The sequence below is a fragment of the Labrus bergylta genome, chromosome 19, assembly GCF_963930695.1.
Source record: "Labrus bergylta chromosome 19, fLabBer1.1, whole genome shotgun sequence".
NCBI lineage: Eukaryota > Metazoa > Chordata > Actinopteri > Labriformes > Labridae > Labrus > Labrus bergylta.
Window position 1 is genome coordinate 7709500 of NC_089213.1, and position 19914 is coordinate 7729413.

The 19914-nt window shown below is 43.0% G+C and overlaps 1 protein-coding gene across 5 annotated transcripts in view; it reads left to right on the forward strand.

Moving 5' to 3' along the window:
• Positions 1–14153, forward strand: part of phf14 (PHD finger protein 14) — an 81980-nt gene extending 67827 nt beyond the window's left edge. For 3 of the 5 annotated variants that reach the window (XM_065947928.1, XM_029278210.2, XM_065947925.1), the window contains one exon: positions 968–7668. In XM_065947928.1, the coding sequence (XP_065804000.1) occupies positions 968–1142 (175 nt within the window). In that variant the 3' untranslated portion in view covers positions 1143–7668. Of the gene's footprint in view, positions 1–967; positions 7669–13588 lie in introns of those variants that run through there. The other 2 variants (XM_065947927.1, XM_065947924.1) reach the window with 2 other exon arrangements.
• The last annotated feature ends 5761 nt before the right edge of the window (positions 14154–19914 follow it).

Consider the following 19914-nt stretch of genomic DNA (forward strand, 5'->3'; position numbering starts at 1 on the left):
TCCTCGCATGGCCCGTCGTGACTCCTGCTCGCCGTGTGTCACTTTCTTTGTGTTGGCTTTAAGACTCACACTCACAATCTGGTCATTTTGTCATGAATAAATAGTAAATGTTCTGATCTTTGAGTATCTCTGTCCAAGATGTGTTGAAGTGTATAATGGTGATTTGAAAAACGGTTTCAAAGTCGGAAAAGCTCAGTGTATCAACGCTGATAAACAACGGTTCAAATCATTAAGCGTATTCATGCCATAAAAGGAAGAATATGCGATTCTTTGATCCAGCAGATGTCGCCATCGAGCACCAGCATGAAACCAAAACAACTCGCGCTGCATTGTTGTGTTAGCATGCTAATGCTAGCGCTCTTTATTTTGCTCGTATCTTCACACTGCATGTAAATTTACCCAAAATGGCCGTGAACTAAAAACGCTTACATGACATTTAGATAAGCAGTGAGTACAGTATGTTATTCTTCTTTTCTCTAGTCCCTCAATTAAACAACTTGTATACGCAAAGGTGATGAGCTGGCCGGCCGTCCCGTCTATATAAACACGCTGTAGATACGGCTCAGACAACATCACGGACAGCGGGACTCGGGTGTCACACTCATTGTAGACAGTCATGACTCACTTGATTTCTGCTACATTTAAGTGTGAAAAATTGCATATTTTTCCTTTAAACATGTAAATGAAGACACAACCCATTAACAAGTAAAAAATGATAAAAATGATGAGGGCGCAGGTTTAATATTACCAGAGTTTTTTAAGGTTCAGTGTACTCGAAGGTTTACTCTGTGTGTGATTTGTTTTTGGGGGATGTAATTGTGTAATGTGGGTGTAAACACTGGCCCGGTGTTCATGCATCTTCAGTGTGTAATGCAGACATGAGGACGGCAGAAGTCATCATCACTCTTAATGCATCTAAAGGTCAGCTGTTTGTAATCTGACAGTGCCTCGTGCCGTGTGTTTGCAGGAGGAAGAGGAGGAGCAGCTGGAGGAAGAGGACTCTGTTAAAGAGGAGACGGCAGAGCAGGAGATCCCCAACTGAACCTGAGCGAGGACACAAAACACACACACACACACACAGCTCTCCCCGAGGCTTCACCTCCGATCACAGCATTTCAGTCCAGACTTTACAGCACACGTAACTTTCTACTAGCCTCCCAAAGTTTAACGACAGCCAGCAGCTAGCGTACTCGAGCACTACAGATAGTTTAGCAAGCGGTGTATTTTAGAAAACACATTTTAAACCGTGATATCTTTAGATTCAAAGATAGAGTTTGTACTTTTTATGAACAGAGCTGGACGGACGCACAGATATCAGACATCCTCATCCAGCCTCACACACACACACACACACACACACACACACACACACACACACACACACACACACACACACACACACACACACACACACACACACACACAGCACTGTGCTTCATCTACAGCAGAGACGTGTGTCTGACTGTTAACGCCCAGCCACATGGTTTAATCATGACACTTTCCATGTAATCTATTTTCATACACTAAAATGATCCACACAGAGTATCCTCAGTGTCCTGTTTACAAGGTGAAGCTGGCAGAGTGGGTGTGAGTCCGATGTCAGCGGTGAAAAAAGGATTTCCACTGTCATCTCACTCCACATCCGACTGGAGGATTTTATTTTTATAATTCATGTATATCTTTTTACTCTCCCCCTTTTTTGAATATCTACTTATTTTCTCATTTACTTCAGTTACGCTTTTGTGAAGCTCTGTGTTCCCAAAATAAATTTGCTTTACAGTATTTCAAAAAAGGGGAATCCTCGCTGTTTTTAAACCTGGGCTCCATTTTTTTCATTGTTTCGGCGGCTCTAATGGCTTAACAGGTAGATAAACATCGGTGGCATTTCTCCAGTAGATTGCTGCAGCTGGCAGCCATGAAACAGGCGGTAATGGCTGCAACTTTATTTTGAAAGTCCACAGATATCACTGGTAATTGACGGGCTCAGAGGTTAGTTCTCAAAGTGGCTGACGACATCAGTAAGATCCTTTCCTTTAACCACAATCAGATGTTTCTTTGCTCCCTTCAAGCCGCCACACTCCATCGACCAAATCAGTAGTTTGTGCAAAAAACACAGGATTACCTCATCCTGATAGGTAGACGTTGGTGTTTTTGATTTGTTAGTTTAGATCCAAATCTAAATGAGTGTTGGACACAATAAACCCATTCTCGTCCAATGACATCCGCAATCAACTCCAGCCCCATGACTATTGTATGACATGAGTCAGGACGCAGTAAATTGCAGTATCGATGTTTTGTCCCACCCCTGAAGGGAACAACAATCTGAGCCAGTCAGTGGACTTAAAAAGAACTTTAAGCCCCGTTTCTACCAAGTGGTCCGGTTCAGTTCGGTTTGCTAGGTACACATTTATCAGTTAGGAAGGGTACCAGAATAACTGACCCGTACCGTCCAAATTTTTTGCTACCTTTCTGTTGGGGGGGGGCCAAGCGTACCAATCAGACCCTCAAAGGTTAGAGCTAGACACACTGCAGTGCGTTGATTGGTTGAACAAAATCTTCACGTCCTGTTTAAATATTCTGCAGATTTGGAGGGAGTCATTTCAAGGCTGTTTTTGCCTCGGAGATGCAAACCTTCCTAAGAATCATTGATCTTTGTTGGCTGTGTCGCGTTCTTCTTCTTTGCTGAAAGTATTTGCTGTCTACACGATGTCACGCCGCTGTGATTTAGTGATGTGAGTACTGTTGGCTGTGGAAACCCAAACAAGATCAGGGTTCACTGTACCAAACTGTACTGAACCAAAGCAAAGCGCTTGGTGGAAACGAGCGTACTTTTAGTGGAGTTTCAAGAAATCTACTGGAGCAAATTCAGAACTTGTTTTTTTTTGTTTTTTTTACCTCAATGCCATTTAGACCCTTACATTTGACAAAACTGTCCCGGTGTTAAAACTGCAAAGCTTCCCCTTCAAGTGTTACATGCCAACTAATGTCCTTGTTGTATATGTTCTAAAAATCATTTGTGTTGGAGACGTGTCTCAAAGATTGTATCTACATAAGTTGTAAAGTCTGATTAGTTCGGGGTTGTTTTGAATCGTTTTCTTGGCCAGATGGTTTTTTGACCTGCTGGTAGTCTTTGGTCCAGACTTAAATCTCCCTGGAAACGAAAACCCACTGCTGGAAAGACTTCAGAAAGAGAAAATAAGTTGAAGCCAAAGAGGCTGCAAGGTGTTTTAAAGTTTATCTCAGATCATCTTACTCGTAATGAGGTTGTTTTCGTTTACCTTTCACACTACAAAAAGTGATGCGCTGCAGTTTGTGTAAAACAAACGTTTCATGATCCAAACTGGAACTCTTACAAGAGGCAGAAAGAGAGGATTGAATCAACTGGAAGAAAGGCAGACACTAAAGTAGTGTTGTAGTCAAAACCACACTAACTGAAACCAAGACCGAGACATTTAGGGATCGGGACCGAGAACAAGACAAGACCGAGATCGAGACCAAGGCAGGGAGAGACTGAGACAAGACCAAGACATTTAGGGATCGAGACAGTGACGTCAACAGCGGCTTTGTAAAAAGTTGAAAGATTTCAAAGTTCAGCGCTCGGCCGCACGAAAAAGGCGGAGTGCTCAGGAAAAAGATGATGGGCGGTGTGCTTTTTGTCCGGGCGGCCGCCTGTTGCTGCAAACACTCTCTACTTACTGAAAAAAAAAATCTAAAAGACGCAGACGCTAAAAAAAAAAACAAAGGAAAACACACTAGGTGGACATGGAGCCTAAGGTTACACAAACGCAGACCTTACCGAATGTATGAAAGGAAAACAACACTGACTTTCAAACACTATGCTAAAGGATACCTCAAAGTAGTTTATACTATTTGTCAGTAAGGAATAAATCTGACACTGTTACATATATGTACCTAAAGCGAACATTGACACAGACGCCATCCTGTGCATCAAAGACAAACTGTGACATGTTTAGATACACGCCAACAAAGGGTTAAAGAAAGTTTGACATTCGCAGGATTTCACACAAAAGATTCAACAAGGGTGCATTGATTTCATTTGATCCCTGACACATCAGATTTCATCTCAGATATAAAATAACTTACAGTGAAGATGACATATTTTCGATGAGTGGTATCAGAGAGCTTAGAGAGAAAACGATGTCAGACCAGAGACTACTTTCAGCTCAAAGCTCTGTCAGCCGCTCACAGCTAATCTGGAATTATCCCTTAAAGTGCCAATAAATCTGAACTACAAAAACAACGCTTGCTTTGTCCATCACTGAGTCTCAGTGCACGTTTTGTGTTTTACAATCTCTTCATTACGGAGGTTCTTTAACAATGTAGCCTCTCAAAGACTTTCAGTAAGACAACAATAGAAGGTTTTATTTGAAATAAAAGTGACTTTATGAAGCCAGATTGAAGCTATAGGTTGCAAGATAGCTGACTCAGTTATCTTCAGTGAATGTATTCATGTCTTGAACTCATCTGTGATTGAAACCCTCAACCCCTGAGTTAAAAGAACTGCCCAGGTTACTTACTCATCAGGTTTCTATAGTGAACTATGAAGCCCGTTTGACACTCTGCAATTTCACGCTGATTTAAAGTTTCTGAGTCATATGAATGATTGTGAAGACGTGCAGAATTTCAGCCAGATCACGTGCATCAGTCATGCATTTTACACTGAGGCACGTGACAGATCACGGCCCAATCAGCTGTTTTCCGACCGTTCAGATGATGATCTGGCAAGTTTTGATACTTTGGTGGTACACACACACACCACGAGCCGATTCCCCAAACTTCCCAATCAAATCCACTGACGTGACAACATTTCAGAGTAATTTCTTTAAAAATATTGTGGAGGACGACGTACTGGAAACATCAAAGATCCAGACTTTAAGATGTCATTCTGAATATAGTAATCTAAATCATTAAAGGGAAGTAATTCTTGAATTTCACAGCTGTTCTGCCACGACGGGGACAGAGCGGCTGTGGCCCAGTGGTACGGTCAGTCGTCTCTCAACCAGAAAGTCGGGTGTTCGATCCCATTTCCATGGCAAGACACTTAACCCCATGTTGCTCCCACTGCAATCGGGATTAGCTACTTCTGATGGTCACTTCACATAGCAGCCTCTACCATCAGTGTGTGAATGTGTAGCTTCAGCTCAAGTCCATTCACCATGGAGGTTAGATTTAGTTTGGTTAGTTGTGGTTGCTGGATCTTCTGTTTTACATGGAATTCAATCAACGATGCATTATGTTATTCTGGAAATAACCTTTTTTATAATTCAAAGATCTAAAGTCAAATCAGTCCCTTTACTTTTTGCAAGTAGGGAATTTAGTTAGAGTGAATAGAGTTCTGAAAAAAAAAAACAGTCAAGGATAACGCCTTAATAGATGTTCATGGGACCGAAGGGTTTTCCCTCTTGATGCTGACGATTAAACACTTCCAGCCTTTTTATGCAGACTACACACAGTACAGTACGAGTCCACGCTGAGCAGGGAGAGGAAGTGTGTGTGTGTGTGGGGTGGGGGGGGGGGGGGGGGTGCATATCTTTACACCCCCTCACATGGTGTGATTCTCAGATCCTCATATCCCATCAGCAGTCAGACCCGGGACGTCAGCGCTTGTCGCATTCTGACATTAAGGCATCGAGGGGTGTAATTCCAATTTGTTTCAAAGGAACTATTAATTTGCCCATTTCAAGGCCAGGCGGGAGGGAAGCCCTGTGAGCGCGCTCAACCGTGAAACACATTATCCCCAGCCTCAGATTTTGGTGAGGAGACGTGTGGAATTGATGACGGGAGGCGTAGGCGCCTGCAGACGTTTGAGCCGGGCTCCCCGCGGTCGAGCTCCCAGCATGCTATCTGAGAGCGATGTCATTAGGCGTATGATAACAGCGATGGGCACATTAATGACAGAGTGGCCCGCTCTGCCACCCAGTGCCCTGCCAATCTCCCATTTACACCCGCAGCATACTAAACAGCTCCTGATGAAGAGAATTACACTGCTCTGTTGTGTCCTTACATCCACGTTACATCCTCACAATCACACACCACTACACTCATGGAGTGATGCTGCTAAAGTGCTGCAAACACAACTGTCTGAGGAAAGATTGTATGTGAATAAACATTTCATATTCAGTTATTAGAGAAGGAGGGAGGTAGCTTTACATTAGGTTTATGTTCAGTTGTAAGCTTAAGGCTTCGGGTAGCAAGCATCGAAACATCGTCTTAAATCGGGTGAGGCTAATTCATAACTAATCCTGTATGACATGGTCTAACGTCTGAGGACGATGAATCAGCTTCAAAGATCACCACGGTAACTTGTGCTGAACACCTAGCAGGTGCCGCTTATGTTTGGGATAAGAGATTATCGCCCACTGACCAATCAGAGCCCGTTACCATGGAGCGCTGTGAGCTCATCGTGAGCGGGGAGTGAGATTGACAGTAGCCATTAGATTTCGTCTTTCCTGTATTATTTGACATATGAAATGTATAAATGAGAGATATTTATTGGGCTGCTTTGATTTCATCCTTCAACAAAAGCAGCAAAGCCTTAATCGTAGTTGTATATCAAATGTAAAATGACTCGGAGGCCTACTTACTGCTTTGAATTCTGCTTTCATATACATTTTGATTGGTTCAGTACCGCTCTGTTCTGTTACTGTCGGCTGAAATATTACGTGTTAAACTGTCTTACACGCATTAACAAAAGCAAAAAATAAATGTATGTGAATAAAGAGGAGTTATTAGATTCAGATCTGAGCTGCACATACGGAGTAAAATTATATAATAATAAGCCTAAATTTGCACATTCACAGTTGCTTTCTGTCAGTTCTTCCTGCATTTTGCAAAAGGGTGTTGATATCCGTCTGCAGTAACCCGTGTTTACGTCTTCATATATTAGTTAGCGCTGTTGCCTCACAGCGAGGAGGTTCCTAGTTTTGGACCGGAGTCTCTCTGTGTGGAGTTTGCATGTTCTCCCAGTTCATGTGTGGGTTCTCTCTGGGTATCTTCCTCCCACAGTCCAAAAGACATGCTCGTTAGGTAAACTGGTGACTCTAAAATCGCCCGTAGTTGTGAATGTGAGTGAATGTCAGCCCTGTGATTGACTGCCGACAAGTCCAGGGTGTAACACCGCCTCTCGTCCAATCACAGCTGGCATCAGCTCCAGCCCTCTGCGACCCCGAACAGATGGAGAACACTATTTTACTTTTAACCAGCACTTTGTGTCAAAGTGTTTCACACATCTACATCTCATATATGGTGTGTTTTTCTGACGTCTGAAGTTCACCTCTGTCGACTCTTCTCCACAGGAGCTCGCTGCCTGTGAGTTACATCAGCTGCAAAGTAAGATTTGCGTCCACGGTGACATTTACCAGGAGATTTGAGTACTTTCTTATTCTGAGTTTCTCCGTATTTAATTGCTGAGGATAATTCCTGAGAGAACATTTCCTCCATGTGGTGAAGATGTTTGGATGACCTTTTCCAGCTTCACTGTAATGACAAACTCTGCCTCTGTTACCTCCCTCCCTCCCTCGCTGCTGTCTCTGTGTGTGTGTGTGTGTGTGTGTGTGTGTGTGTGTGTGTGTGTGTGTGTGTGTGTGTGTGTGTGTGTGTGTGTGTGTGTGTGTGTGTGTGTGTGTGTGTGTGTGTGTGTGTGTGTGTGTGTGTGTGTGTGTGTGTGTGTGTGTGTGTGTTCATACGCATGAATACCAGTGTGTCGTCTCGCACAACAAAGCCCTGTATCTGTATATTCTAATGTATTCTGCCTTTACAGACATTATTAAAAAGTGCTCAGTGGGCCTCTGTTGTTTAATAAGCTGCTGCCACACACTGAAGATCCCCACCAAATGTATACCTCGGACCTGAAATCAATAAAAAAAAAGGATGGTGGTTCAGTCAGTCTATGGTGTTCAGTAACTATGAGCTGATTGTATTTTAAGCCACATTAAATGCTCCATTTTGCTCCAAAAAAAAGTGTTGTTTTTTTTACTTTAAAGAGGACATATTATCCCTCTTCTCCACCTTTTCAAACAGTCCCCCTGTGGTCTAAATGAAACATCTTCGCTGAGCTTTGGTCAAAATATAACATGAATCAAGCAGCATAGGAGGTTTGTGACCCTGTATAAACCAGCTCTCTCAGAACGCTCCGTTTTGGTGTGTGTGTCTCTTTAAATGCAATGTTGGAGGGCTGTGGTTTGCTGTCACCATAAATAACATGACAGTTTCTTTCACTCGCAGTTAAAAAAAAAAGTGATACTTAAAGATGCAGCAGATCGGTTAGTGTTTAACAAGTTATAACGTATTGTGCCACTAAAGCACAGAAAAGGCTCCGTGTTAGCTCGGTGGAAAAAATGTAAAAAGTGGTTAATGTCGTGTAACAGTCGCAGTTTGGTTAGATCTTGGCAACAAAATGACCTTGTTACTGGGTAAAGGTAATTTTTGAAGGAATGATGTACGCTTCATAAAAGAGCAGCGCATCAAACTGCGATTTATCGGCAGAAAATAAGCGGGCGACAGGCTTTTCCATATGACTCCCACGTTTCAGGTTTAGGTTCCCTGTCCTCGTGTTTATGTCCCCCGTGTGTTAGATAAGACGTATACATGTTCTTTTCTACCTCTGATCAGCCCAACAACCCATAATTCAGTCTGTTCCTGTACCTGCGGCTGTTATGACAGATCCAACAAGCAGCAATCAGAGCTCTTAGACACTCGGCTTTATACTTCAAGATGCATTTATGCTGCCAATGCTCCTTAATGGCTCTGAGAAAGGCTGCAAGTTTAATTATATAACCAGTGCATGAGTAAAAATATTCTGTCCTTTGTATATTTAATAACCACAATTCCCTTTTTACTCTTGTGGATTACATTTAGCAATGAAGTGTCTTTAATGTCTTCTGCTTCAGATATGATGTTTGAAATCTTTCAGTTCCATCATTGCATTTAGTCTTTACTCCTGAGAAGGCATTTAGACCTTCATGAAGTTGTTGTTTTATCATTTTGTTCTTGCATGGCTCTCTCTCTTCACCCCCTGAATCCTGTCCCGACCCGCCTCTTAAGGCCTGACAAAAAACCAGGCAAGTTTATTTCTAGAGCACATTTTAACAACAAGGCAATTCAAAGTGCTTCACACGACATCAAAAAAGAAAATCAGGAAAAAAAGAAATAGAAAAATAGAATTTTTTTTAAAAATCACTAAAAAAACAATTAATCACAGAGAAGAACCATTCGGACATTTCTTGGCATTTTTTACTACCTCCTTTCATATCCCAGAAATGCCAAGTTCAGTCACAAATGTAAAACATGTAACTTAATTGTGAGACACTGAAACTTCCACCCTCAGGAAATCCCAACTCTTATCACCATGTTTTTCCCACATTCTTCGACAACATGAACCATTCGGACATTCCTCTGTATTTTTACTACCTTCATATCCCAGAGTTGAAGATTTTCCCTGAATGCTGTAAAAACGTCTTGACAGGATGCATATTTTTACGGTTGTACGCAAAACCTCCAACTGTTGGATAATATTGGAGACGTACGGTTTCAACTAGACGATGCAAAGTTTAATACAAAGTACCAAAAATAATAACCATTTACAAAGAGGATGAGGTGTGTTTGTCAGTGAATCAGTGTGTCGGCTGGTGTGTGTTTGTGTGTGTGGCACGTTGTATGATGGTGCACAGCCTGATGGTGGTCCCTGGGCGGGGCGTCAAATTACAAATTAAAGACAGAATTGATTGATTGATCTCTAACGTGAGGTAAAGTCTGTTTTTTTTTTTTTTTCATGTGAAATCGAGATAAGACACCAAAGCTGTTTGATTGTCAAAATCTGTTTTTTATTTTATTGGTGGCAAAATGAAGACAAACAATCGTACACTGCAGGGGAAAAAAAAAAATCAACCATGTCGCCCCCTTCTGCCTCAGGTAACACCTATAAAATGGCTCATGCTCACGGTGGTCCTACAAATATCTCTGCATTACTTTTTTGGGAGGTAAAAAAGTCGGAACACCATCTTCTTTGTGGCCCCCTTTGAGCAGGGACAAAAGGGAGAGACGTCTGGAAAGAGGCTTGTCCTTGGCACAAGTCAAATTTACACCCACATTAAAAGGTAAATACCCTGCAAGGCTGCGCAGATACAAGCTGCTGATTGTCCTTCCTATTACAGCTTTATGGAAGGTGTAATTCATACAGACATCACCCACCAGTGAGCCTTAACCGAGAATTGTCTCCCCTCTGAAAATTATCAGCCCATATACAGTACCTCCAAAACACCTCAACCAGTAAAAGAGCCCATAAAGGAGTGGATGAGATGATGGAGAATGATGTGCCGCTCACGTTATCTGCTGCTGCTCCGGAGCTTTCTTCTATTTCTGCTTCTATTACATGGGGATAAATACGGCGGTTAGTCTGTGGCCCTATTCTTATTTTCAATGAAGCATGTTTAATCAGGCCTTTAAATGCACCGTCTGCAGAGCATGTATCAGCAGATAACACACACACACACACACACACTCACGCACTCTTTGTATCTGACTGATGAGTGGTGGAGTGTGTGCAGCAAGGCAGAGGCTCGTGTTGTGGGGTCAGACGTAGTTTCCCTCTGTCCCATAAAACACCCCCCCGCTGCTGAGCTCTGCAGACCCTCCCTGCTATTCTTCTCCACCCTCCGAAGGACGCACACATCGCCTCCGTCGCCTCTCCCTCCTTGTCAGCTGTCCAAACACTTTACTGTTCGTGACCGTGGGACCAGCTCAAGAGGGTTACAGCGAGATGAGCAGGTGGAGCTGTAAAGACTTGCGGTGAAATCGGCTTCATCTGGTCATAAATAACGGCTAACCGATGGAAAAGTAAGTGAAGCGTCGCCGCAGAGCCAATCAGAAACATCAGGAAGCAGACGCCGCTTTGAAAGACCCCTGTTATAGTGAAGACTGCTCCACAGAGACCCCTCAGAGTCATAATATTTTAATGCATTATTAAAAGGACAATTGTGGGTCGAGTGTGTAAGATCAGGTAGAGCTCTTGGCAGATAAGTTAACTGATGGTATTTTAATCCCTTAAGTACAAGAATTGATTGATTTGTTTGGTTACATTTCAAATATATATATTTTTTAAGCATCTGTGTGACGTTTGATGAAAGTACAAATCCAAATGTCCAACTGAGAAATTCAAGTTAAGGTCCCAGAAATACAAATAAACTGAAACACTACTAGAGAATATTTAGGTATTTACCTCACAGAGTTGGTCGTTTTGTTTCTTTATACCATTTTCTTACTCTCCTGTCATTTCAGACTCCCACCTCCCCGCCTCTCTGCCCGCAGATTCTCCTCACCTGTTCATTCCCCGTCACACACCTGTTTCCTATTGCCTGATTAGCTCCCTGCTCATTTAACAAGTTCACGTTCACTACGCTCTGCCAGATTGTCTCAGTTTGTTTAACCTTAGCGCTCATAAAGACATAATTAGGGGCGTTCTCGTAACTACAAATTGGTGTCTACTAAATCAAGTTCAACTGGTGTTTTGTGTTGGAGAACTGGCACAGTTTGGTCAGGATGAGACATCAGATGTGCATGTTAGTTTTGGGCTTTTTTTGTTGTAAAATAAGTACGCTATTAAGGTCATGAAAGTAAGGACGAGTGTTCCAGTGCATCTGTGTCGGACGGTCATGTTAGGTGTGTTACTCTGAGGTAATGTAATGACTGACTTTTGGTTTTGAAAGAAGAGAGACAAGTCGACACGCATACTCAACACCACAAAAAGGTTTATTAAAATCACAACATTTCACACAGAGGTCTTCTTCAGGTGGTGGGGCTTTTTATTTATTTTTTTAAAGATTTATTTGGGGGGCTTTTTGTGCCTTTATTGGAAAGATAGGACAGTGAATAGAGTCAGAAATCAGGGAGAGAGAGAGAGTAGGGAATGACATGCAGGAAAAAAGGGGCCACAGATTAGACCTGAACCCGGGCTGCCCGCCTGGGGGACCACAGGCTCCATACATGGAGTCACCACTGCGCCCCATGTGGTGGTTTTGACTATCAGACTTTTCAAAGTATTCATTCTCCAAACTCCTGGGTTTGTTTGACTCATCCATGCAGCCTCCCCTGATATGATGCCCTGAATCACAGCTTATCACCCGTCATAGTTATCCCTCCAAAAGAAACTTAAATATGGGTAATAATATGTTTAACGGATGACCTATGGGATTGTTTTTTTTTTTTTTGGTGCAGATCTTCCATGAGGACAATTATCCCAGAGCATTTTCTGCCTCCAGGAGTTCCTGCATGATTTGTATTTCTTGTATCTTTGCAGTTTGAAAATCAAACTGGCTTTAAAGTTTTCACTCCATCTCTTGCATCCATATTTTCCGGGATTAAACACATCGATGGCTTCGGGGCTCGTTCCAGAGTCAGACTGAGGTTACTCTCTCTCGCTTAAGTCTCGCCCTGCCTGAGTTTGTTGGAGCGCTCCTATTAGACCTCCGTACTGTTGTAGCTCTCTCCATGACCTGCCAGGGATAAAAAATCTGTTTACTGTAAATTGCACCGCGCGCCCTCTCAAATACCATCTGCTGCCCGAACCGCACTGCTCACAGCCTCTAAAAATAGAGCTGCTGATTGGCTCCTGAGGAGACGGGGGGTCCACATCAGCCTGAAACCCCTCAACACTTGTTTATGAGTGTGAGTTTGACTTACGGCTGTTTTCATCTGCTCCGGTCTAACCTTACACACGAGGCACTTCTCCAATCTGCTTCATGTTTAATGAAACGGGCGTGTTTGTGTTCAGGGTTAGAAAGCCAAACACTGACAGACGTCTTTCATAACACTGAAAGGTAAAAGTTTAGTCAGAACTTCCATTTTATTTTGTTTGGAGGAGTCCATCACACAAACCGCTGAAGTTAAATTACTCTTGAGTGAGAATGATTTCACCAAATCCATCTTATTGGTGCTTTCATGCACAAAACTCCTCAAAGCGTTCGAAAATTTTCAGGGTGAGCTGCATGTGAAAATGCAAACAGCTACATTTTCTCTCAGAGTTTTCCAGGAATTTTTCCTGCCAGCCTCTAAAGTTATTTTTTTATTTTATGTTTGATGTCAGGGGGTCACACACACAGAAAATATTCCTGAAAATTCCTACCAAGGGAGCGTGACGGCAGCACTTCCAAATACTAGACCAAAGTCTCCAGACTTTAAAGTGAATTCAGGAGTCGACATGGCCTTTGTAGTTTTAAAAGCACAATATGTAGAATTCTATTAGATATTCTACACTAAAATATCAAAATGAATTCTAAATGGACTAAACTTACCTTTTTTGTAGAGTACTCACCTCAGAGCCAGAGACATCAATCATCTTAAAGTTGTAACAGGATGTGTCTCGTCGAGGCGGCTGCCATTAAAGAGCTGCCATAACTGACACATCATGTTGCCAAGGCAACACCGGATGTTAGGTCAAAGACCGCTACATAAGGAAGCGTGAGCTGCTACTGAAAGCTGCCGTACTGTTGCTGTATGTGCTGCTGTGATAAAAACGTCATGTAAATTATACTTGGATACATTAGCTCGTCTGTAAACTTATTCTCTTCCTCAGGTCGGTTTCGCCCGGTCGCCTGCGGTCAACTTTGGAGTTCATTTTCATCTGGGGTGAGACGGTAGCAGAGAGAATCCCTCCCACGACTCCCAGCTGGCCTTTAACGTCGTCTTTTGTTATTGTTTGGATTGAGAGCCCCCTGGTGGTGGATTTCACCTACTGTGCAAATGTACTGAAATGTTTTTTGGTTTATCCTCTGGGCAGCGTGAACAGGAAGCCTCACACGTCCAGCTCTAAGGCGAGACTCTACAGCCATCCTTGTTGGACCTCCAGGAACAAAAAGCAGGATGCAGTCAGAAAAAACAGAGCTGAACAGGGGCGGTCTGATCCTGCACAGCAGAGTGCATACAGCTTTAATTGATTTGGCGTTAAGTGCCCTCTTTGAATAAATATCTCTTCTCCATTATGACCCTCGTCCCCCTGATGAATGCAGCGTGATAAAACGCCATTTCATCTCGATAAGGTTAAAAGGATTTCAGTAATACACATGGTTAATATGTATCAGCTTGAATATTTTAACGTCCTCCTGCAATTCTAACATGGTTGCCTTGCACTCTCTCTCAGTTCAGAAGGGGGGGGGGGGGGGGGGGTCGTTTTAAAAATGACAGATCGTATAAAATGTCCTTTGAAGAGCAGAACTTTTTTCCCGCTCTGCAGACAAAGCAGCTCATAGAAAAAGAACAAGCAGAGGAATCCATAATAGCGGTGCAGAGCCCATATCTCCACTCTGCACATATTTAAAGGTCACCGCTGGTTTTACAAGAGGAGGTAATGGCGTTCTTATATTTCCATGAATTGGCTGATCTGTCACTGAAGGCTTGTTTATGAGCCGTTTGTTCCTCTGCGCGCTCCTCTCACACCACACTGCTCATTTCAGACGCCATAAAATACACAATTGCCGCGATTCATCACCGAATTAGTGGCTCGCTGACACTTCCCACCATGCTGCGGTGCGTTCACTGACCCAGGTGCAGCCACTAGCTGTTATTGTGTCAGCTGATTGGCAGAGGCTGTCACCGCCGGCTGATTGGACTGACAGAGGTCCTCCACAGATACAAACCAGCTCATACAGAAGGTCTGATGTCAGAGCTCGACATCTCTCCTTAAGGCTTCCAGGATTCACTTCTGTATTGTGAAGCACTTTGTGTGACGTCTGTTCTTGAGAGGTGCATGAATAAACTTTACTTCAGATATTTGTTGTGAATTGGCCCTTTACAAATAAAGGTTGATTTATTTATTGATTCGACGGATGCAGCATGCAGTAACAATCATTTTCCATCTTCCAACAGGCTCAGCTCAAACACCTTTAAAACGCCTCGAGCATGTGTGCATTAAGACAATACCGCCTGCAGAACGCGAGGTGCACTACATCACCTCTCTGACTTCAAAAAGAAGAGCGCAGCACTTTGTTAACTGTTGCTAGGCATCATTTAGTCGCCTACGCAGACACTTTCCAAGGTGGATGTCATGAAGTGCTTCAACGTTTTCAATCAAAGAATGTCAGTAAGTTTGAGAATGACAGACTTTTCTTAGCCAATGAGGATGCTCGTTTGCCAGAGGTCCCCGGGTGTTGCTAATCCCATGCAAATAGATCATTAAATGTTCCTGCTGCCCCCAAGTGGCCAAAGAACAATCAGAGCATTCAACATGAATTCAAAATAAGAAGTTGCAGTTTAAAAAAAAAAAAAAAAAAAAAGGGCTTCAGTGTGAAGGTAGAAAGTAGTTTTCACACTTTTTTGGTTGATTGTGCCACGCTCAAGGGCGCTGAAGAGGACAAAGGAAATCTCCTGTGCTCATCATGATGACTGTAGTAATATTCCAGGTATGTGTCTTGATGCTGATTGTTGTTTCTATTGTGCCTTTACAGTAAAACTCAGCGTTGTGACATTGAAGAAAACCAGTCCTTTAAGCAGAGCGCCGGGCAGCGGACAGATACTGATGCTCAGCTGGCTGCCTGTGTATAATATTGTGAAAGGTCGTTCTTCTTTGCCCGGCGTTTTTACAACACTTCTATCTCTCACCTCCAGCTCTGCCGGAGGCCGATAGCACCAAGGTGCGCTGTAATTTTCCTGCGTTTTCTCATCTTTATCTTCTCGGCTGGTTTGGCTCTGTATGAGCAGAGCGTGTCCTACACACACCCCGGAGTGTAATCTCACATTGTGGAGCTGCTTCATTTAAATGAGGCCCCTCTCGGGGTCGTATGCCCTCCCTCTCTCTCTCTCTCTTGCTCAAACACCCCCCCCCACACACACATTCTGTATGCGTACACCGCTGGCTGTGGAGCTGGACGAGAATCAGATTCTGTGTCCAACAAAACGCAGTCCAGCCCCTCTGCTTTCCCATATTTCACATTTTTCACATCATTTGGCTGAAGGCTGAAGTTAATGAAGAAGCAGCATCTGCACACCAAACAGCAACATCCAGGGCTGAGACACGAAGCCAGTCAAAGGCAAAACCGCCAAAACAACAGTTCCTAAAATGGCCACTTGAGGCTGTCTCCAAAAGTGAGTCAATCCCCATAAAGCCCCATGTTAAAATGTCCCACTTTAAAGCTGATAAAACCTTTTAAAGGCTGGTATAAAAAACGTATTTCTCTCAAAGTACTGGGTAACTTCCTATATAACTCTCCTGTAGACTATATATAATGTCTTAAAGTTATTCATAAGTAGGGGCGTGGCCTCTTTGAGTGACAGGCGGGAGCTGCTCTCTGTCACCTCAGCTGATTCAGTCACTGAACTTAAAGTCTTGGATGCGTTGGTGTTGTTGGGACCTTTTGGAGAGTTCATGCCACTATCAGTTGCGTTAGCTTGTTTAGTGTTTCTCGTGTGTACATAGGTGTCAGGATTGTGTTTTCTTTTCTCCACAGAGCAGACGGTGGGCCTTGGTGGTTGTTCAACAGCTTTTCTTTAGGTTACCTGGTATATTTCGTTCACCTGCTGTCACCTACTCGGACTTCACCTGAAGTTTCTCCTGCCAAACCCCTAGTATTTTTTTTTTTTCAGGAGACTGAGACTGGGTTGGACTCAGTGTTTCTGAAGTCCTAGCTATGACCCTGTAACACTTCTAACTGTAAATGTTGGTGCAGGAAATCAGTTTGATGCTTGAATAAAGTGAGCGTCTCTTTAAGCTCTCAGATACTAAAAAAGGCCAAATGTCCAAGCAGAATAAATCAATGTTCAAACTGCGTAAACTTGATGAGCGTGATGTGTGCTGAAGTCGTATAATTAGCAGGGTCTGCAGGTACACGAGCTGTGCGGGTTTGAGCCCAGTAGAAGCAGAAGTATTAGAATGTTCTGGAGCTCCGTCAGCTGGCTGCAGGCCTGGCTCGCAGCGCGGGGGGCCTCGGCTGGACGGCTGCACACCACCGGAAGGCAAATCACATCACAGCCGGCGTCTGAGCGGCACACGATAAGGCTTCATTTCCATAAGTTTATTTCCTCCTGTTGTAAATGGCGGCTAAAACAAAAGGGCAGTTGATTATTTTCCCTTGATCAGTGTAGCATTCAAGGCGTCTGCTCTGACAATGAAATCCCTCACAGGGAGGAAGAGGAAGGCTGACGTGAATACAAGGCAGGCAGGACGCTGGATTCTGAGGTGGATCAGCCTGTCCAGACTCCACAAAGGACCCGCGAGACGAGACGGACGCACAAAGAGCTGAATGTGACAGTCCGTCCACTCGGCCGGCCACCGTCTCCAGAGATGACGAGCCGACCGCCAGCTCCTCCACCTCCACAAAAGCCTCCTTCAGCATTGTGCTCAATATTTGACACATTTGACACATTAGAGTCAGTTCACAGAGAAACGGCCTCACAGGGAATAGATTCATTTAAATACGGGAGGGGGGGGGGGGGGGGAGTAGTATGTCCATGTGTGTCTGGAATCCAGGCCTGCACTGCATGTATGCTTCTGTTTTAGTTGAACAAACATTTTCTTGAATTGAACTCTTGATGCTGAATTAACTGGACAAGTTGTTAAGTAGTGAAGTTTCCAACTGCAGGGGAAAATAACCTTTTCTTTTTCAGTGTGCTGTAAATGACTGAGCGAGTCGAGATGAGTGCCAGAGTCGGTCGCGGATTCTTTGGGTGTGTTTGCAAGTAGAAATCAAAATGCTGCCAGAGAGATGTTTGACCCTTCTTCAAATCTTTGATATGACTATCATATTAGAAATATTTTGTTTGCATCATCATTGACTGTCTATGAAGATGAAACAACGCCTCTCCCCCTCTCCTGTTGTACAGAAGGGAAGCCAAAATACCCCCCCCCCATAACAGCACTGACATATTGTAGACTAGGAGTCAGAGTCTGTACGGTAGAGATCAGCCGGTGGAGCCATGACACTGACATCACGCGGCGCATCAAAACTCACATTTAACTTACCAGTGAAACGTCAAAGATCCCTCATTATTTATTCTAAAATGTCTGAATGAATGAATGTTCTGTGTGGAAGACATTTACAACACCATCTCAGCAGTACCTCACTTCGACACCTACCCTGCAGCGGGGGTGACAGACATGCACAGGGGCTTTAAATGATCAGTTTGGACGCACTTAAAAAACGAGAAAATCTAGTGAGAAAAAATGACAGTCATTCATTTGGCAAATTGGTACCGGAGGCCTTATGTTGCAGGAAGTGAAACAGCTTTTATGTCTGTTGGTTGAAATAATCTACATTAGACTTAGACTTAGACTTTCTTTATTGTCATTCAAACTTGTACTTTACAGTGCAGATAAGAACAAAATTTCGTTGCATTTGGCTCGTTGTAGTGCAGGATAAAAACAGCAGCATGTATTTACATATAAAAAATAAAAATAAGGTGCAGATATAAATAGATATAAAAAGAAAAACTATGAGTAAAAGTACTATACAGTTAAATATATTGCACGTTATATTGTATTTTACAGTTTTACAGTATTTTATTGTACTTTACATGTACTTTTACATGCTGTAATCTCAAAACTTTTTGTACTTAATTTTCATTTAGAGCCAAATATGCAAAAACCATGTGGCCCAGGTTTAGCTATGAAACTATTTTTTCAGTCCTCCAACAAAAGTTTGCACGCCTCAGTTAGTAATGTGTGTTTGCATTCCTGTGTGAATAAAACAAAACATCTTTTATTCAGATCCAGTTTGAGGAGCGCACAGTGGAAATGTGTGTTTAACCTCTGAGTGTGCCTGATGTCAGCGGGGCTGATTGGCTGGATGAGAGGGCTCTGATTGGGGACAAGTCTGGCTAACTAGCCTCTAATTTAAAGGCCTGATTGATCGTGGGGGTGTGAATGCAGAGTGAAGGGCATGCTGAACTTTGAATGTCTTCATACAGCCACATGTGACACTAATGTGTGTGTGTGTGTGTGTGTGTTTGAGCAGCTGGATGCAGATTCAGTGTAGGCTATTCCATTATCTTCCTTTTCTTTGACAAACAGGGATTAGCATTTAGCACCAAGCTGCGTCTGAATGGAGAAACAGCAGCGTTGCTAAGAAGGCTGGGAAACAGAGGATTACAAGAGGCTTTTTGCTGCGTAATTTGATTTTAAAAGAGTCTTACCTTTGTTCTATGTGCCCAGTTAAGATGTGCTGGGAGGTTGAGATTAGCGGAGAATCCAGTTTGTGACAAAGCCGATTAACAGTTGAAACACGGCCAGCTCCGCTTTTCTCGTTGGAGAATCTGTATTTAAGAGTGACGGGTCGACTGTGAGGCAGGGAAATGTGTCTCCCTTTTTCCAAATTCATGCCAACATGTGATAAAAAAAAATAATTGTTTCTGTTTTACTGTAATGCAGCTGCACCATAACTGTACTGCAGACAGGTAAAGGTTCATACTGGTATTAACAGAAGTCAGTTATTTCATCCATGAGTTGTGACGTTATGTTTGTTTCATCAGAAGAAAAAGTACTCCAGCATCATCCTCTGCTGTGGTCGTATACTGCCACCTGCTGGACAATCTCATCAATTTATCAACGCCTTTCACTGCAGGCAGCATCAGGTGTTAGAAACATCTCACCTTTTATTTTTCATTTCATAACACTGCCTCTGTTTTCAAGGTTCATTACAAAAACAAAATGTAAAAAAAAATGAGTCGTGTGAATTGTTGTAAATTCTACCGCTTAGGATGGTAAAGGGAAACAATAATACCTGCAGTGATTTTAATAGTAGAAGGCCCCTCCACAGATGGAGGTAGGTGCTTTCAGAGAAGGACCTTTAGACGTCAAAAATAATTCAAAAGATTTTTTTCCCCCCCCCTAAAGGCAGAATCCAAAGAAAGCACTAGAGCAAACGAGTCACTGAAGGCACATTCATTCAAGGCTCAAAGGACTAACGTTTCAAA